Source organism: Apteryx mantelli, chromosome 14, assembly GCF_036417845.1.
Source record: "Apteryx mantelli isolate bAptMan1 chromosome 14, bAptMan1.hap1, whole genome shotgun sequence".
Lineage (NCBI taxonomy): Eukaryota > Metazoa > Chordata > Aves > Apterygiformes > Apterygidae > Apteryx > Apteryx mantelli.
The window spans coordinates 5,510,034-5,529,602 of record NC_089991.1 but is presented as its reverse complement, the minus strand read 5'-3'; the positions used below and the strand labels follow the sequence as shown (position 1 = coordinate 5,529,602).

The 19,569-nt window shown below is 47.7% G+C and overlaps 1 protein-coding gene across 2 annotated transcripts in view; it reads left to right on the top strand.

Moving 5' to 3' along the window:
• KLHL3 (kelch like family member 3) overlaps positions 1-19,569 on the top strand; it is a 50,665-nt gene that overhangs the window by 19,879 nt on the left and 11,217 nt on the right. For both annotated transcript variants that reach the window (XM_067304544.1, XM_067304545.1), the window contains 7 exons: positions 5,261-5,423; positions 8,427-8,536; positions 12,958-13,074; positions 14,166-14,315; positions 17,475-17,592; positions 18,362-18,559; positions 19,393-19,494. In XM_067304544.1, coding sequence (XP_067160645.1) covers positions 5,261-5,423; positions 8,427-8,536; positions 12,958-13,074; positions 14,166-14,315; positions 17,475-17,592; positions 18,362-18,559; positions 19,393-19,494 — 958 coding nt within the window. The remainder of the gene's footprint in view (positions 1-5,260; positions 5,424-8,426; positions 8,537-12,957; positions 13,075-14,165; positions 14,316-17,474; positions 17,593-18,361; positions 18,560-19,392; positions 19,495-19,569) is intronic.

The window sequence follows — 19,569 nt, the reverse complement described above, 5'->3', positions numbered from 1 at the left end:
AAAGGCTCCTGTGCTGAAAGGTGTTTTGCCTCTGAACACACGTTTGGGATTTCAACTCCTGCTTGTTCGGAAGGCACGGGGCAGAGGAAGAATCTCTGTCTTTGTGGTGGTCATGGACTAGTCTGAGGAAAACCCATTCGGGCATTGCTGACCCCGCTGTCTTCTGCTGTTCCTCTCTGCCCCCCATAGCAGGTTAGGTGTAAAGACATCTGGTTCATACACGTGACAGAAGGATCTAATTTGAAGATGGAGCTTGATAAATGTAGTGGGAAGAAAATTTTACCATGCAGTTTCTGTAAAAGTGAGGAAAACTAAAGTGAGCAACTTGGAGAGGTTCACAGATGCTTGTGTGCAGCCCTGGTTGGCTTCGGTGGAAGCCATATGCTTACATCTGAACAGAGCCCAGGGCCTGGTACTGTGGATCTGCATGTAAAAGCTGGCTGTTTGAACATACCCATTTGTTGGATTTTTCAGTTAAGTTCTGATTTTGAAGCTGAAATGGCTGCATTGCTGCTTGCTTTCCACCACTTGGGTCAAACCTGCCAGCTCGGTGAAGGGTGATGGGAGCAAAGTCCAGCAACTGAGAAAAGGCTCGATGTGATTTTCCTGAGCAGAGCTGAAGTGCAGCCCGACTAGGGAATTAAAGTGCCACCAGCTTTCTCTGCAGAGCTGCTTGACCTTGTTGAGCATTGACCTGAACATCGTGAAGGGCCCAAAGCTGTTGTGCTGGGGCTGATGTTCTGAGAGCAGGCAGAGTTCACCAAGAGCATGCTAGAAAATTATTTTGCCATGTCTTTGGAGGCTTAGAGGTGTTGACACTACCAAGTTTCTGAAGCAGGTGAATAGCTGGCTGCTTTTGCTGGCTCTCTGTGTCCTTGCTGTGTGGTTTTCTGTGTGTTTGGCAGAAGATGTATTGCGGTGAATACGAGTCCAAGAGCTGTTGTGCCAGCAGTGCTGGAGCACAGCGCGCTGGTGTTGAGCTGCTGGTAGGATGTAGGCTGAGAGCACCTGTTATTCAGAGAGGTGTTTTTTACTTAGGCTGTAAAAATAAGGCTTTTCATCCATGAGCAAATATGATGGGGGAAGGCACAGAAAACTGACGATAAAATTCAGCAGCTGTTACTGAAAAAGAGGTTGGGACTGAGTGACCCAAGAATCGAAGCAGTTGTGTGTGTGGAGCTCCTCTCCAGGAACAAGTTGTTCTCCTGAGCCTCTGCTAAACATTTTGCTTTTGCAGAGCCTATTAATGAAGGCAGGAGGGCAAAGAGGTGTGGAAATGATTCCCTTGGGTTCCCATTTTAGACCAAACCCATCCAGAAACCAGGAGGCAGGCAACCCCGCATGGAGAACACCCCTGTTGTATCGCGTGCACATCGGCCTCCGAGCGGACGCACAAGCTTCTTGGCGTGTTCATCTCAGAAAAGAAATTGTGCTGAAGCCTGCGGAGATCACGCAGTTTGTGCGATCGGACTGGTCGTGCTGGTGAACCAGGAGACTTGAGAGGAGGCCTTTCATCCTCCTGAGAGCTCTGGTGAAGACCCCTAGACCTCTGGCTGTAGACCATGGATGCAGTCCCCGTTCAGCGTGTCGATGGGCACAGATCCTTGCTGATGGCACTTAATTACCTGCGGGCAGCCTGAGCGTTACACTCCCAAATGAGAAAGTCATTACTATTAGGGTTGTAATGATTCCCTGGGAAAAGTCCTGATTAACCTGATTTCACAATTAAACCCCTGCTAATGAAGTGCAAGGTACCACGTGTCTGGCGTGTCCTTCTGTACTAGCCACAGGCTGGCTCATACAGAAAGAAAATGGAAAACGTGTCTAGCAATCAGCTGCTGAGGGGAACTAGATGTTGGAACTGTCAGCTTTGCAGACATAATAATAACAAAAAATGGCTTAAGAAGTGGGGAAGAAAACTTAAAATCCGTAGCGCTTCCTTTTCGGAAGCGCGCTGCACCTCAGGTCACCCTGAGGACTTACGGCTTCGAAACAAAGCAAGGAGTGTAACCAGGACAGAGGCCGTTTTGATTTTGTCAAAATAAAGGGGTGATAAGTGGGTCACTTCATCTCTCTCCCCTCCTTCCTTCCGAAAGCTGTAGCTACGGAAAGTAAAAGCCAAGGGCGAGGCACAGAGCCTTTCAGCTCAGCTTTAGGAGCTGTAATAAATTGGGGCTATTTTCTCCCTTCTGCAAAAGTTCCTCGCCTTGCATCGCCCCCCCCGGAGCGCTGGAGAGCCCTCTCAACAGCAGTAATGCCTCCTTTTATGTATTATAGCAGTTACGGCTGCGCTGCGCTGTGCTGTGAAGCGGGAGAAGGTAGATTAGGAATGAGCAGGCAATGTTGCCCGCAGCTCCCCTGTGTTCTCTCTCGCCTCTGGATCCCTTCTTATGCCTGCTCCTGGAGATGTTTTGTGGCTCTCAGCCTGCCGCGAATGCCCCCCGCCTTCCCTGTCTCACCCCGGGTAGAGCATTTAAATAGAAGTGCCGTTCTTCACCCTCAGCGCGGGCTGCAGAGCGGCTGCGAGGTGACAAAGCCTAATTGCCTTCCTTATGCTAAAAAGCCACGTTGGAAGAGCAGAATTTTGTCTCCGTTCCATGTGCAGTTTGGAGCTGTTCGGTTAAGAGCACGTATTTAACCTGCCTTGCAGGCGCAAGATCCGCTTGTTTCTCTGGTTGCCGTTTCCCCGGGAAGCTGCTGGAGACGTGTCTTGCTGTCTGTGCAGATGTTCAGCCCCAGCTGTGGCCATGGATGTGCTGCTTAGGCTTACGTCTAAATCCTTACTGGGTTTCCAGTCTGACCAGATTGTCAAAGCAGTTTATAAGCTGTACTATAGCTGTTCTTGCAGCCCTTGGTGCCCTGGGGAAATGTAATTCTCCCCGTTTTACAGAGGAGGGATGGTGTCACGGAGAGTGCGTCTTGCCCGAGGTGATGGAGAGGGCTGTGGCACAGCAGGGAACTGTCCTGGTCTCTGGAGCCCAGCGTTAATGCCCTGACTGTTGGACGATCCTCACCGCAACCCAGCTCACTTCCTGGGTTTTGGTTGAAAGATGCCTCTAGTTCAAAGGTTTACAAAAGTATTTGGTTGCATGGACAATGTTCTGTAAAACTTGAGATAGGTATAGAGTCTGCTGAGTGAGAGAGCACTTCTGGTAGAATAGATTATTATTGCTGTTTAGTACCTTCAATAAGTTCTGGACGTAATTTATTCAGCAAAGAAGTCAGTTTCAGTAAATAATTTTGATATAGTTTCAAAAGACAATTAGATTTTGGGAAGGAGGCTGATCTAGTAGAGAAGCCAGCAGACTAGTATGTGCTTTCTCTAAATTGTTCACAGTGGTTGGAATTCAAGGATTAAGAGCCAAATCCGGACCCAAATGAAGTAACTTGCCTGGATATTAGTGGAGTTGCAGTTTGGTCCTGCTGCATATTTAGGCAGGGCATTTCCTCTTGTTATTGCTGAAGGAAACAGAGCTTGTGCTAGCGGATATCCTCTGCTTGCTTTTCACCCTCTCTGGTAAAAAACAAGATGAGTGGTGAGATGTTCAGCTGGGAAATGAAAAAGAGAAAATCCATTCATCTGTTGATAGGCTATTTATATCCTGCTTTTAAAAAGTACTAGATGAAAATGCCCCTTTCCTATCAATTACAGTGGAGTAAGATACCTTCTACTCTGACCTGTCAAGCCAGCATGAGACTGTACTCGTGGCTTTAGGATGTCCAAGAGGCTGTACTGGGCAGGTGGTCAGTGACAGTAGTGAGAAGTGAGTCTGTCTTAGAGGCAATATCCCAAAACACTTGAGCCAGTCAATGTGCTTGCATTTGCGTGCATGTGCCCTTGATCACTGAGGACTGCAGGGAGGAAGCCTGGGCTTGTGTATTGCCACAGAGGGCTTGCATGGATCCAGCTTCTTCTGCAAGTCAGGAGCTTGCCTTTCTGCTGATATGAGGAGATGGTTCAGCCAGAATAGAAAGTTGTTCACTGCTAGGTTTCAGAAATGCAGGAGCATTGTTATCTTGATTTAATTAAAAGCACAGACTAATCTCCTCCTGGCATCGAGATGTTTGGGCCAAAATGGGCTCTTAGGTTAATTGATTTCTTTATTTTATTGTTGCCTATTGGGGTGACTGCAAAAGCCTACAGCTGGGCTGGATTTTGGAACGCATCGGTGGCTTAGAAAACACCTGGGGGCAGGTTGCGAGTTCCCTGCAGTTCTGCTGCGATGGGCGACAGGAGTGCTGGGAGGGTGGCGGGAGGCAGGCGAAAGAACATCTTTTCCCCTTCTCTGCCACACTGAGTTCAGGGCGGTGAAGATGGTTAACCCATTTGTTTTGTTTAACAGCCACTTGTTTTTTCAGCCGGAAATAATTTTCCGGAAATCTGTGTTCAGATGGTGAGCGCAGATGCCCGGTTAGAAGGACATGTGTGAACCAGACAGAATTGTAGAAGAGCTGGAATGAGAAACGTCTGCAGTTGCTGTAAGACCATAAGAAAGGAAATCGCTGATGTCATGAGCTCTAACATCCAGACTGACTTTATTTTTTACTTCCTGTTCTCATTCACTGGCCCCAAAGATGTTCTTTCCAGCAGATGTCACATTCCTGATGTGATTTTTGTCTCGCTTTTTTACACTATAGTATTGCGGGTACAAAGGAGTACTTCATTTGCAGGTGCGGTTGTGAACCGCAGGACTGAAATGTCCAGAGTTGACCCCATCTTTCCCGAGAGCCTTGCTGTACCTAAAAACCTCCTGGAGATTGCTGAGAAGTCCCTCTCTAATGTGACAATTTGGCTCCCTTGCTCATGAGCCAACAAGGTTTTGTTGGACATGTGAAGGCTTTGGGCTTCGAGGTTTTGTGTGATGAAGCACTGGACTTGCGTGGGCTTTGAATGTGATGGTAAACACGTAGACAATATAAAGCAAAAAACCTCTGTGCTGGACCTACCTGGAGCAAAACCAGAAATTCAGGTGTGTCCATGGCTGCTTATGTTTTGTCCTCCCCTTGCGTGCCTTGAGGTCTTTCAGGAGAGAAGACGTGAGGAGAAGAGCTCCACTAATCCACGTGGTAAAGCTATTTCCATCTCTCAGGGCATGGAGCGGGAGCTTCCGCATTTAGATAGTGCTAAAACTTTAATATGCCTTTTTACATCTCACAGTGACGTGTCCCTGTATAAAGGGGAATTAGACCTTATCTGTTTAAGTCGGGAATCAAACTTTCTCTGTTGCTAACTCTTAATTCCCCTTTCTTGTCTTTTCAGGTTTTATTGCCAGCTGCTAGTTTATTGCAGTTGATGGATGTTAGAAAAAACTGCTGTGACTTTCTTCAGTCCCAGCTGCATCCCACAAATTGCCTTGGAATTCGAGCCTTTGCAGATGTGCACGCGTGTACCGAACTTCTGCAGCAGGCAAATGCCTATGCAGGTGAGGAAAGGGTCGTCCGTTTGTAGGGTGCAGCCTGTTTCCAGGTAGCGTTGGCTGATGTGTTGAGCAAGATCAGCATATCCTGGTGAAGCTCTTTGCACTTCTCATATTAGAAAGAACATGGAATGGAATACTTTATCAGGTTGCAGACTTGTAACTTTTTTGGTGATGTTGCAAATTGTGGGATTTAATTTGGTTGCAGGGAAAACCTTGGAGGTAAAAAATGATTCTTTGAATCCCAGTCTACAAAATATTTCATCAGTGTATTCCTAATAAGCTCTTTGGCTGCCTGCTCAACAGCACAAGCCATGCTAGTGTGCTAGTGTCTTCCTCTTGTATGCTGGCCCATGACAGCAGTAAGATATGATTGTGAACTTGTGCATTCTAGGAATAATTGGCGTTAGGCAAAATTAAATCTTGATGGGAGCGGGAACACTCAGATAAAACAAATTGTCATAAAATTTGAGCCTCTGATCAGTGGAGCAATAGCCACTTGCACCGTGGGTGGGTATACCCCTTAATGCTTCCATAATGCTTGCTTTCTTGACAGTGGATGTGCTTGGTTGCAATAAGTAGGTTCAGGCAATTGCTTTCTGCATCTTTCTTCTAAGGCATAAATGTGAAGCTGCTCCAAGTGGGGCCACGCTCTCAACTCCCCCATGCCTTCCAGTCTTCTCCAGGAAAGTAGCCCTTGATCTCTTCTTGGGAGAAGCTGGTAGTTTTTTCTACTCAGTTCTGTCTATTTGTATAGACAAAAATACACCTGCTGTCTCCTGGAGCACCTGCTCTGTCCTGCAGCAATTTTCCTGGTATATTATTTCCTTTAATTGGACCGTAAGTAGGCTTAGTGGAATAAAACTATGCCCACCAGATCCTCCCCTCTTCTCCTGCAAATAAAAGTAAAACCTTTTCAGCTGCTCTGGCTGTATTATCCCCTGGAGGAAAAGGTACCCTGGAAGGAATGGTTAATTGTGTAAAGGCTTGCTTGTAATATCTCATTATCCTTGCTTCCAGGCCCTGTTTAATCTTTAACCCAACAAGCAATGCATTCACTGTATATTTATTTGGTTGTTTGGCAATTAGAAGGTCTGCTTTGTTGTTTCGTTGGCCTTCATGTGTCCCAGTTAGTACAATAGCCCATGTAATGTTAATGAAACGCCATTAATAAAAATGCCATTAAAATTCTTTTCACTGTGTTGTTTATGTAACAAGCATTAAACAGAGACAGAAGTCCACAAGCTTGAGAGTCCATGATTGTATGAGTTCAGTTACTTAGGAAATGCTTAGTTTTAGCCAATGGATAACTTTAGTAGGTAGAGGGGCCTTACTGATGCAAGAAGGTACAAGTTTTTACTTTACTCAAATCAGTAAATATTTTACTTGCTTCCAACAAATAAGAAGAGATCAAATATCTTTCTACTGCCAAATGCCAGTCCAGAATGAATAGGAGATTGTGTCCAAAAGTCAGAGTACATACAGATTACTGTGTCAGGAGCATTTCCTTCTTCACAAGTATTTAAGGCCAGAAGAGTTCATTAGAACTTGTATATGATTTCCAGCATAACACAGCTGATGAAGCTTTATCCAGATACTGCTATTTTTAGTCAAGAGTCTTTGGCTTTAGCTAGGGCGTTTCGGTCCCCAGGAAACTAAGTGGGATGCATAACAGGGGAAACCCAAGTGCCCCTGAAGTGCTGGCGCTGGTAAGGAGTTGTTCAGGTGAGATCTCCGAGGTGCTCCGCTCTGGAAGCCGTGCCTTCTTGTGCATCTCTAGTGCTGCTTTTTGGCCGGCAAAGTACTTTGTGGAGGTGCAAATAAGAGGCGGATCTTGCTGCAGAGGGAGCTCTGGATATATGGGTCTGAACTTCTCAGAGTTAAAGGGATTAGGGCTTGGAAAAAGCTGCTTCAGATAGTGTCTAAGACTCAAGTTGCCGTGTTTCAGCTGAAGGTAAATGGGGCTCTGTAGGTGAGATTAAATTGGCATGTATTTGTAACAAATGCTTGTAAAATTCTCTGCAACTGGCTGGTGGCCGTTTTGTCCTATAAATACTTAATCGTTTCCTAGCACCCTTTGATTAGATGTAATGCAGGACAGATCGGACGATGCCTTTTGAAACTGTATTGCAGTGAGTCAGAAGTCTCCCGGTCTGCGATTATAAACAGTAGTATAAGTTGCTGTATTTTGTTTGTAAGTGGCTCCCAGAGTTAGAGCAGGAGGGGGGCATTTGGAGGCAAGAAGGGATGAGAAGAAATTTGTAAAGCTGGAGTCTACGTGGAGAGAGGCGAGGTTACCCGGGAAGGTGGGAGGGTGGTGCTGAGAGCCTTGAGGAGGGGAAAGATGAAATTTATGCATTTTGGGGGAAAGAAGTGGAAGGAGAGAAGGAGTGTGATCCTACGTGAGCACGTCGGATGCGGATCCACCCTTCCCCATCTCTCCTTGCGCCCCTCACACGCGGGTTCAGCTGGCTGCTGCGGGATCCCTCACTTCTCGCTGCTGGCCCGTAAGCACCAAATTGATTTTATTTGGCCAAATCATGTTCGGATTTACTCCGAATACCTAGAAATATCAGGGACCCTTGCTGGAGCCTCTCCTCCAAGCGTTGCGCAGGTCTGGTTCTCTCTAGCTTGTTGAAGTGGACAAGAACTGAATCTCGAGGTGGCCTGACTCCAGGTCGTTTACTACGTTGGAGAGGCACTGCCACTCTTCTCAAACACTAGCCCCTGCTTACAGGGGCTTCACAAAAAATTAAGTCCCAATTTACGATTTACTGTTATTTATGAAAAAGTCTCATGGGGCTTGTGTTATTTTAAATAACATCGCATTTCGTTAACCAGCTCTGAGACTCTTTTCTCTTTATGTTCAACAATTCAGTTCCAGCACGCATTGCCATGGCTGCTCAGAGCTGTTGTTATAATGGTTCTCTGAATGCTCTAGTCCTTCCATTGACTTAAAGCACGGATTTCATTATAATTTTCTGTTCCACCTTTTCATTTGTTGAACAGAGCAGCACTTTCCTGAGGTGATGCTAGGAGAAGAATTTCTTAGCCTTAGTCTGGACCAGGTTTGCAGTTTAATATCAAGTGACAAGCTCACAGTCTCCTCTGAAGAAAAGGTACAGTAAATTGTGTAGCAACAGTGAATTTAAGAATGCTGGAATGTTTCTAAATCTTATACTGGAAACTGTTCTTATGCTATGCTATTTAGGGGCCATTTTCCAACAGACCTTGCATGGAAAGGAAAATTAAAGAAAATGAGAATCCTAAAAGCACATAAAAATGACCTTCACTTGGTTGTTCTTTATATGAAGTAACGATTCTCAGATCCATATCTTTCCACCAAACCCTGAGGGGCAGAACTGAATTCCGTCCGTCCCTGGAAAGCTAGGAGCCTCCCATCTTCCACAGGCATAAATGTCCTGTGACCTGCCTTAAAACCTCACCAAAAGATGGATTTCCCTAGGTCAGGGAGGAGTATTGCCTTGCGTTGCACCTTGGGACATAACCAAAGGAGGTCCACAACCAAAAAGAAGGAAGGAAACATTTTTCTAGCATCATCCTTGTTTTTAATGAAAGGGGGGAAAAGGGCATTGCTTGATGTTGTTTTGCTGTTTGAAATGTTCAATGCATCTCTTGTGCTCTGAACCTAAAAATGAGGCAATCAGAAGGATGGCTCAGTGATTACGGTATGTGGTGAGCTCTAGGTCCAGCCCCTTCCTTTGGTGTGGGGCTGCTTGTATGACCTGCGGCAGGTTTTGGGGAAGAAAAATGTGCCTCTAGAGGGTCCTTGAGCTCACCTCTGGATGGTCGCTACAAGGAGATATGGATGCTCGGGGAGGCTGCAGGAGAGCTTGAGGGTTACGTGGCTTGTGGTTTCAGGACCCCGTGGTGGCCGACTCTCCGGCTGTCGCGGTGCCAAGCCGAGTGGCTCGGGCTGAGCGCGTGCACCCGTCGTGCTCAGCGCCACCGGGCTGCAGGTGCGCGTGGTTTGGTCCGCGAAGCTTGCCGGAAAACCGGCATCGCGCGAGGTGCCCGTGCAGATGGAGGCGCTTCATTCGCATCCTAAGCCAGCAAGCTCGGAGGCGCCCGTGATGCATTTCCGTGGGCCTGGGGCTGGCGCGGGCGTCTCCGCGGGGTGCCGCTCCGCGCCACGCAGGCAGGGCCGAAAGGGGAAAAAACAAACAGCGCGAATTCACAGCAGAATTGCTTCGCGGGAGCCAAGCGGCTTGCGAAGGGAAGTGCAAGTTTAGTAACCGATTTTTCCAGTCCTGTGCAGCATTGTTAAAAAGCTTTTACTGGCCTTGTGCCCGGAGAAATCAAAGTGCTCGCTCCCTCGTCTGAGCTTTATACAATCAAAAGCAGTACTTCTTTGGTGGATTTTGAAGTTGAGCCATGCAGGTCTGTGGAAGGAAACGTAAGCACGAGCGGCACGTTCAGAACAACAGATGCTAGTAACAGCAGATAAGCAAAAAATGGGATTTGAACATAAATGTGAAATATATGCTGGGGTCCGAAGGGAAAAAAAAATGCTGAAAATTGGAGTCGTATCGATAGACTGCTAATTAGTATTAGCTGCAGTGTGACAGATGAGCAGTTTTCCCGACTTTTATCCTTCCTTTCTGCTAATGTGTGTGTATGCGCGTACTACACTACACGCATGCTTGTATATGTGTGCACGTGATGGATAGAAATTTATTCTTAAAACGACATAGTTAATAGGCAAATACTTAAACCATCTGAGGGCTGAAGTATGACGACCAGATTTCACGAGAGGCTTTCTTGCTCCTGTTCTTACTGCGACTCGTATATGTAATGCAGTCAGTGACCCGGAGTAATTCCCTCTCTCCGAGCAGCTGGAAGTGTTAGAGCCGAATCCTAGCAGGGCCAGAAGTATCAGCCTCGTTGAGGGAAGCACTGCTGCTCTAATGCTTCCAGGTCAGGCACGTGTGCCCCAAAGCTAGCGTGTTCCCCCTTCCTCCGCCGTCCCCCAGCTAGTCCCAGCTGGCCTAATAAAATATATTCCTTATCCCCCTATAAATTTTGGCGTGCTTTATAGACCATCACGACTACCAAAATTGTCTGCTGCCACAGTAACCTGTTTTAATTGTGAGGCGGTGCCAACCGTAAAGGTTTGCCCCCTTCGTTCGGGGAACACCTTCCTTGCGCTCCCTCGCCTCCCTCGCTCTTGCCGGGCTCTGCGTTTACAGAGGCCCTTTCAGGCCAGGACCGAAATGTTTATTTTGGTCCCTGCCTGCTCCTTTCGCTGTAGCTGAGTACTTTGGAGGCGGTTTTATCAACGCTGTCTGCCTGACCTCGTTGGCTCTTGAATTATGGAAGCATAAGCATGCAAGGAAACGCTTTAAAGAAGCGTGTTTATTCCTATAATGATGGAATGATGCGGCTTGCAGCCCTCGAGAAACGGCTCCTGTCAACCTGGGGTGTCTAACTACAGGGCTTTTGGCCCGAGAGACTGGGAAAACCTCTGGTTTGGCTCCGTGCAGTGTGCCGAAAGGGTTTATTCCTGGCTTTTGGGGCAGCCCGCATCCTTTCTTATGCTTTATCCTTCTATTCCGTGGAGTGGGAACGCTGCTCCCGCGGCCAGGCAGGGGTCCGGCACTGAACAGAGCCGTGTACGGAGCTGCTGGCTTTCGTCTCGCCCCGGCCCGCGGTGCTGCGCGGCTGGAAAACCCTGTCCGCAGGGGCAGCCGGGCCGGGAACCGCGAGCGGTTTATTCCTCGTACACACTTGCTGCTTCACCTTCCTTTAAGACTTGTTCTCTGTCATCTTGATCTATAGCTGAATCTATCCCAGTCCAGTGACCTGCTCTGTAGCTCAGCATTAGTGCCAAAAAGATGGATGAAAAGCATGTATTATTGGCTAAACATTGCTTTTTTTCCCCTTCTGTGCTCATTTGCAATTAAAAATCTCAGAACGACCATTTTTTTTTATTTTTAAAGCTTTGTGGCCAAAGCGAAATAGTATATATATTTTTTTCATTTGAAAATACTGAAAGGTTTTGCAGTAGTTATTTTCCTCCATGCTTGCTCTGATTCGATTACGCGGCTCCCTGTTGCTCTCCTTAAATCCTCGTTGCTGCTTCCTGAATTCCAAGCAGTTCAGCAGGAGCATTTGCTGGCGTAGGAAATGAGGCCCTTGCTTTACTGCTCGCTCAGGGTTTTTTTAAGCGTATAGTTCAGCCAAAAGGAGGAATCCCCTTTCCACTCTGCCTCTCCTTTGTGCGAGGAAGCAAGTGTCAGCACCTCCTGCAAACACGTTCGCCTTGGACGGTTTGGGACCAAGAGATGGTGCCCTCGGCTCCAGTCAATTCTTACGGATCAGCCGACCGTGGGTGGAACAAAACGGTTTCTTGGGGAGTGACGGGAAGGGATGGGGAGGGGAATAATAATAAAAAAGAAAACTCTTTGCAAATTGGCCTGACCATTCGGTGACCCCCGAGGGGAGTTGAAACGGAGGGCACGGCCGCGGGGACGCCGGTCCTTCCCGGGGAGCGAGCGCGAGGGGCATGCCCACGTCCTCCGGGGCCCCGCCGGCAGGAAGATCCCCCGCGATGATTTTGCCCGTAGATGCGAGTTTCGGTGCCAGAGCTTGATTTTAATCCATGGGGAAATCCAGCTGCTGGATTTCCCAGCCCGTTCAGCCCTGCGAGGAGCAGCGTCCGCCTGCGTGGTCCTGTGGAGCACGCCAGCCTGGCCGGGCCGGTGTCCTTCGAGGAAGCCCTTTGCGGTGGCAGGGGCGACCTTAGCCCGTCCGGCGGGGGCCGTGGCGCAGCGGAGCACGCACGTCCCTTCGAGGAGGGAGGGAGGGAGCAGGCGGCGTTCCCTGCACAGCCGCCGCTGCACGGACCTCTTGGTGCACCCTTTGCCTCTGAGTTGCAGCCGGATGCTTATCTGAGCCGGCTGGATCTGGAAACGAAGCCGGAGGCTTGGGGCGGGCCAGCGGTCCCGCGCGCCCCCGTCTCCGGCGGGAAGCGTCCCCGGCGGCGTTAGCCGTGCGACGGGAGCGCCGCGCGGGGACCGGCGGCACCCGAAACCTGCCGCAGGGGTTTCGCTGCGCCCGTGGTCAACTCGTCCCGAAGCTTTTGCGGTTTTGCCGAAGTGGTGAAACACGATCGCGACCGTAGCGGCTTAACGTGGGAGCGGAGCCCTTCGGCAGTAATCGCCGTGGCTCGTTTCATGAATAATGTCCGGTGCGAGTGTCAGAAGGCTAATGAAGTTTCCTGGCTGCTTTCCACTACTAATATAGCAGCGGTATATGGTTGTCCTGCACCCAGGCTTAGCTTTGAGAGTGGAACAGCTCATCTAGATGTGAAGTTGCTTATTAATATGCATGGTAAGCTGAACTCCTCGCTGCCGGGTCGCTCGCGCTCTGCGCATACCGTCATGAGTTTTTCATCTGTTTGATAGAGATCTTGCATCTTCCTCCGTAGATATCGCAAATCACGATGCCTCTGATTTTTGGGGAGGCAACTGCGCCAGCCTCTTCTCTTTTCTGCATTAATTGTACTTTATCTGTGTAGGTCTTTGAAGCTGTTATTTCTTGGATAAATTATGAGAAGGAATCTCGCTTAGAGCACATGGCTAAACTGATGGAGCATGTTCGCCTGCCCCTTTTGCCCAGAGATTATCTTGTACAGGTTAGTCGGAAAATAAGTAATTAATACTTGCACTTAAGCTGACAGTAGTGCCTTAATCTATGGCTTGGCTGTTTGCTTCCGAGACGGGTAATTTGGCATGTCGCTGAGTCTGTAAATAGAGGACTAAAGGGAAAAACTGGGTGGTTTCTAAAATCAGTGTGTGGGGTGGGAGCCCTTGCGCAAAATGTTAACCATGTTCTGCCGGGCAGCCTGGAGAGCAGAGCGATACCGAGAAACCACCCTGGAGAGTTCCTGCCAACCTTGGTGAAAGCATTTAGAAGTAAATATCTCGGTATTTTTCATGAGAAAATACCCAGGTGGTGCTGTTGCAGGGTTGTGCAGTTATTTTGCTACTGCACAGGTAAATTTAGATTGGGAAAACCTGTCATGTGTGTTAATTTTGGCATAAGAAATGTTCTGCACCGGAGCAGGCTCTGCAGAGACCAGCAGGTGAGCTGCTCTCTGGCTTCGTCTCACTTAGAAGTTGTTCTTGACGAGATAATTCCTGGCACCCAGCCCTTGATACTGAGCCGAGAACCCCCCAAAGAAGGGGTTTGCCTACTGTTTGACTACCATGTTTTTTATCACATGTCTAAAATACTGCTACAATTGAAATAGAATTGATATACACAAGATGAACCCATGATATCTTTTTTTCCCCTCAACTGTGTCTTCTGATTTAATAAAAAAAAAAAATCACCTGTCCTCAAAAATTCTGACTCAAGTAAAGCGAATTGCTTATTTTGTTCCCAGATTTCATCCTGGTGAATTCTCCTCTGTTGAGATATTTGCTCTTAAGGTTTTAGACAGCTGCTAATTGTCGGACAGAGGGCAGCAGAATGGAGGGAGTGCTGCTACTCTTTAGTTATCCCAGAGAAAAGTGGGCTTGGATGTTAATGCATGCGTATCTTTGGAAAGAGCTGGAATTACGTTTATTTTATATGTTTTTTTAAATGTATTTTATGTTTATTTTATATTGGTACTTTGGGAGAGCAATTCCAATTTCTGTATGCTTTCTACAAAACTCTGTGTGAACAGCATCATCAAGTACTTCAGTTTAAGTGATCTTTCATGTGTGTGCGTGTTCTCAGACAGTTGAAGAAGAAGCTTTAATCAAGAATAACAACACGTGTAAAGACTTCCTTATCGAGGCCATGAAATATCATTTGCTTCCGCTGGATCAAAGGCAATTGATAAAGAATCCTAGAACCAAGCCGAGGACTCCAGTTAGCCTGCCAAAGGTAAGCCCAGTCCCCCTCCGAAAAGAGGAGGGAAAAGGTACCTTTGTATCATCTGACACAATATTTCTGGTGGCATTTTCTGCCTTTGAAAGGAGCTTGTGTTGCCTGCCACATTGCCTCCCACTAACTCCTAGTTCATTTGCATTTCAATGGCTCGGAGCCCGTTGGAGGGAGTCCCGCAGCGGTGTGCATGCTATATTTCCTATATGTTGTGACCGGTCCTTGATCCTCTGTGTTGTGTGAGCCGCGTAGAGGAGCGGAATTGCGTGGAGAATGTGCCATACCATCTCCTTAAAGCTGGTGATATTTGGAGAGCAGTGGTGTACGTGAAGCCTTATCGTCAGCACTAGCAGAACTGCAGATGCAAGCAAAGTCAGTCGAGGCGTTAGATTTGAATGCAGTCAGTTAAGACATTGGGAGTTCACGCCGGGGAACCAACTGTTCTGTGAAAGAACAGAAAACCAAGCGTGCTGGTATCTGCTGGGGTTTGTGCAGAAACAGCCCCTCTGGGTAAGATGATTCATGATCATCCTTTGAAGCGTTCTACTCCCTCCTCTGGTATTGCCTCTGCCCATCAAGGGTACATAGCTAAGGTGGATAGACCTGGATAAACCCTTAGAAGATGCAGTGTTTCCGTTCCTAAGCACAAGCCTCTACTCTCAGAACATGTTGTCAGTCCCGAGTGGTTTCGTGAGGAGTCGTAGCTCCTGGAGCTGTGACTTCTGTGGAGTGGGAAGGGCTGAAGGCGGGTGTTGGTGGTGCTCAGGGGACTGGCCGAGGTTTCTGCCGACGCTGTACGTAGCGCCCTGCTGAAGAAGGGTGCAGTAGGTTTCTTCCTCGTTGTTTCGTTGACGTAATCAGAAGCCAGGAAAGCAGGAAACAGCCGTACGCCGGGCATGTGAACGGGAAGTCTGAAGCAAGTTTCAATAGATTAAGCAGCTACTGAATAAATAAACCTTGTTATTCCCTGCATTTATCCTGGAGGCATGTGATGCTCTGGCCTCTACTTTATTAGCGAGTGAGAAAATGACAACAGCAAATATTTCCCTGTGCATAAGAGAAAGGCGGTTGGCACGTCTCTCAAACTGTCACTGAAGTTATTAATAAGCATTTCAGAGATTGTAAGATGTCAAAACCACAGGGTATTTTTTTTTTAAGTACAAATCATACTGTAAATCATAGGGAGCTTATTTTGGTGAGACTGCAAATGATATCTGTGCTGTGAGGGAATATTGAGGTGTTTAGATATTGCACTCTGGCTGTTGTGAAATTCCGGCTCTGCAGAGTGTTTCTGTGCATTGTGTGCCTTCCACCTGCTGGCACTTTACCGAAATTGGTTGAACGTAGCTTTTGGGATATCACGATGGGCTGGCTTGACCCTTATTTAAGGACTGTATAAGTTAAGGATGAAAATGAACGGTGAGTCAGCTAGTTTAGAGGTTCTCAACATCTGCTATACCATGACCTGCAAGTACAAAAACAGATCTTCTGCAGGTCTGTCCTCCCTTCTTTTTAATTGTAAAGAAAAGGGAGATGATGATCTTCCAGTGATCCAGTTACTCAGAAACTTTCATCTTGTCTGCTGGTCCTGCTGATGCAGGATTATATTCTGCTGTGAAATGTCTTAATTCTTTAGTCATGTGAAGCTCTGCAGCTTTCCATGGGGGACTGTTACGCAAATAGTAGTCAGGCTGTTGGTTTAGATTCGGTTTGCTTTCTAATGTCTCGTTTTCATCTTTGTGGATCAGACATTTCTATCAGTGTTCAGTCTTCCACCATTTTCATACTTCTAAAGCAACCGTGATGGGAATTGAACTCGTTACCTCTGCGACCTCAAGTGACGATTTTATCCTCTCAGCTACGCACAGCCGCCTTGCAGAGACTAAAGCCAGAGTTTCCCAACTACTCTTTGACTGTGTTTGAAGCCAGTTACCTTCTACCAGCTCCTTGGCCTTGTAAAAATCGGATAGTGTTTGCTCTGGCTGATTTGCTGTGCTATGGTAAGGGGAACGAGTCCTTCCTCTTGGTAGCTGTGGCGGATAAAAGCAAACGTGCTCAGAAGCAAGTACAAACCGAGCTGCTTCTCAGCGAAGGCATCTCAAGTGGTTTGGACTCTGCCTGTGCACACGTGGTTCATAGTGGTCAGCTGGAGCCCAGCAGCTATGGACAGCCCTCAAGAGCTGAGCTGTCATCTGGAAAGCTGCTGGCTTCCTGCAGACCCCATCCCCTGGGCAGCACGTGTGTGACGAGAGGGTGGGAGTTGGCAAGTCCATGGGGAAGGAAAATTGGTCTCCTGGTGGCAGAGTGGGAAGGACCAGGGTGCACACGGTCCAGTTCTGCTCACTGCTCCACGAGCACCCACTGCCTGCTGTTGCTGGGAGTAGGGCCTGGGGCTAGCTACACCTCAAGTCTGACCAGCAGAGCACTTCTCACACTCATGAGTTTCGCTGTTGATCAGCTTCACTTAGATCTTCCCTATCTGCAAGGAATTTAGGGCTAAATTACTGGATTTGCATCAGTACGTGTTTTAGCCAGGGGTCTTAATGAAGCTGACAGATTGCTTCCTTCTGCAGTCCACCCACGGCCCAGCACCCCTGGATCTCTAATAGTCCCGGCGATTTCCCTGAGTGCTGTCTTCACTGCAGGTGGCAATACAGCTGTCAGGTCTTATTTACTAAGCAGCATCGATTATTTTTAGCACAACCATGGAGATAATGACTAAACAGTGGGCTGGCTATGGAAAATACGTTGGGATCTTCTTCACTTAAAAATACCTCTGCAATGAGTCTTCTGTGTGTCATGCTACAAAGTAATTCTGTTTTTTGCAGGGAAATAGGGTAGGTTGCCCACATCAGAAGAGGTGAGGAAGGGTTAATGGGGGCGGCCATATTTAGCATGATTTAAATGGCAATAACTGTGTGTGCAGGGTCATCTTCCTCTTCCCCAACCCCCCCCCGTAATAGATTTGTCTGAAATAACTGTCTCTGCAGAGATTCTTGGTAGGCCTTCAGCATCCAAAGGGTATGATCTCTAGGGCTGAATTCTGTTGGCGGTGCTGTTGGCTGCCACTCTTGGCCGGGTTGTGCTGATGGATCCTTTGCAGGATGCAGCTGCTCTGGCTGGGGTGGAGGTTCTCCAGCTCTTGTCTTTCCTCTCCAGGTGATGATTGTGGTGGGCGGGCAAGCGCCCAAAGCCATCCGCAGTGTGGAGTGCTATGATTTTGAGGAGGAGCGATGGGATCAGGTTGCTGAGCTTCCCTCCCGGAGATGCAGAGCAGGTAATGGGATCACTTGCTGCAACCTTCTTCATTTTCCCAGCATAGCTCTTAAGGGCTGGACAGAAGGTCCTCAGTCATTCCTTCGGCCTTTCTCCTTGCCCCTGGCCTCAAGCGGCTCTTTCTTTTTGCCATTCCTTCTTTCTCTTCCCCGATAAGCATGTATCCTTCAGGTTCAGGTGGATGCCCTGCTCTCGAAAGGAGCTTGCTGCATGCCTGTTCGCCTTCCATAACCACGGTCCCCACCTCATTAGCTCTCCTCTGGCTGCTCCTCCATCAGTGATTTCCCCTCCTTGTCCCATGACTTGGCCCAGCAGCCCACAGGAATCCAATTGTCCTTGCTACTTTCCTAGTGAAAATCAAATGAGCTGAATCAGTACCTCTTGGTACTGAGGGCTGATGGAGAACAGATTTGTAAGATTGGGGTTGTTCCTCCAGAGACATCTGAGATGGACGGGAATGTGGATCCCCATTTGTTGTCTTCTCTGTGACTCAGAAATTTATTTACTCTGGTCTGAAATCAGTCTGTTTTGATGTATATTTGTGTGAAGTGCATTTTGCCTTCCATATGGTATGTATGTTTTATTGTACCTGGCTCTGATGCACATAACCTGCAGAAAATGCTCAAGGCTTGCACGCATTCTGCTCTTCCCTTCTGTCTTGCACACACTGAGAGGCAGCTGATGATACTTGTTTTCCAAGCGACCATTCGGTTTGTAGTTTTCCAAACTGTTTGTAAAACCTCCTTAAAATCTTTCTCCTCTTTGATCAGGTGTGGTATTCATGGCTGGCAATGTTTATGCCGTCGGGGGCTTTAACGGATCTTTGAGGGTGCGCACGGTGGATGTGTACGACGGTGTGAAGGACCAGTGGACGTCAATCGCCAGCATGCAGGAAAGACGCAGCACTTTGGGCGCCGCTGTGCTCAATGATCTCCTGTATGCAGTGGGTGGATTTGATGGCAGCACTGGTAGGTGACTGAACGAAAACCGGGCAGACCCTTACTGCAAAGAAAGTTTTTCAGAGCCTGCTGCAAAGATTGCAGAGCTTTGCTAAAGTGCCATTAGTGAGGTTCCAGCTCCCTTCAGCTATGATTTTTGTAGCGAATGAGCCAAAGGTTGAATTTATTGTGTGCTATAACTAACCACGTGTGCATTCTGACCCATCAGTAATTGCAGAGTGCATCACCCTATTCGTTTTTTTTATTTTAGTGATACAGTTCTTTCAGTCTTGTTCTACATAAGAATATGCGTATTCTGGTCTAAAAAGAGCATTTTCCTGGTTTTAGTTGAATTTCTTGCATGGCATCATGAATCAAGTGCAAACAAGGCATCTTGTGGGATATGTCTGGGAGTCGTGGTGGTATAACTGCGTGGTTAGATTCACACCTCTGCTGTGCAGCTTTGCCACGCGGCTAAGGCCAGAACTCACTATTTCAGCTGCTGATCGGTAGAATACAAGGGTGCCCGGGTTAGTTTTTAAACCTTTACGTGGGCACTCCGTAATGCTCAGACAGACGTGGACACTTGAGCTTGGAGCCTAGACTCTGTTCCACCTTGTTCCCAGCACATCAGTTGGGCAACAGTCCCAGGACAGGGGGGCACGGTAGCGGTTTTCCCACTGCCGAAGCAGTGGTGCTGGCAGGCTGGGCTGAAAGGGAAGGGAGCAGATAACTGCGGTGCAGGAATGTGGGGGGAATTACGGGCTTGGGAGGAGGTGGAAGACAAATGAAAGTGCAACACCAATCTTTTTCTCTTCTCTTTTTTTTTAATTAGAAAACCTGTGTATCCCCTTTTTAACTAGGTCTGGCATCAGTTGAGGCCTATAGCTATAAAACCAATGAGTGGTTTTTTGTGGCTCCCATGAACACAAGAAGAAGCAGTGTTGGAGTTGGAGTTGTGGAGGGTAAGAAAATCGGCAGTCATTTCCATCTAGCAAATGTTACTGATCCAAGCAAAAGCCTAAATGTTTAAGTGCAAT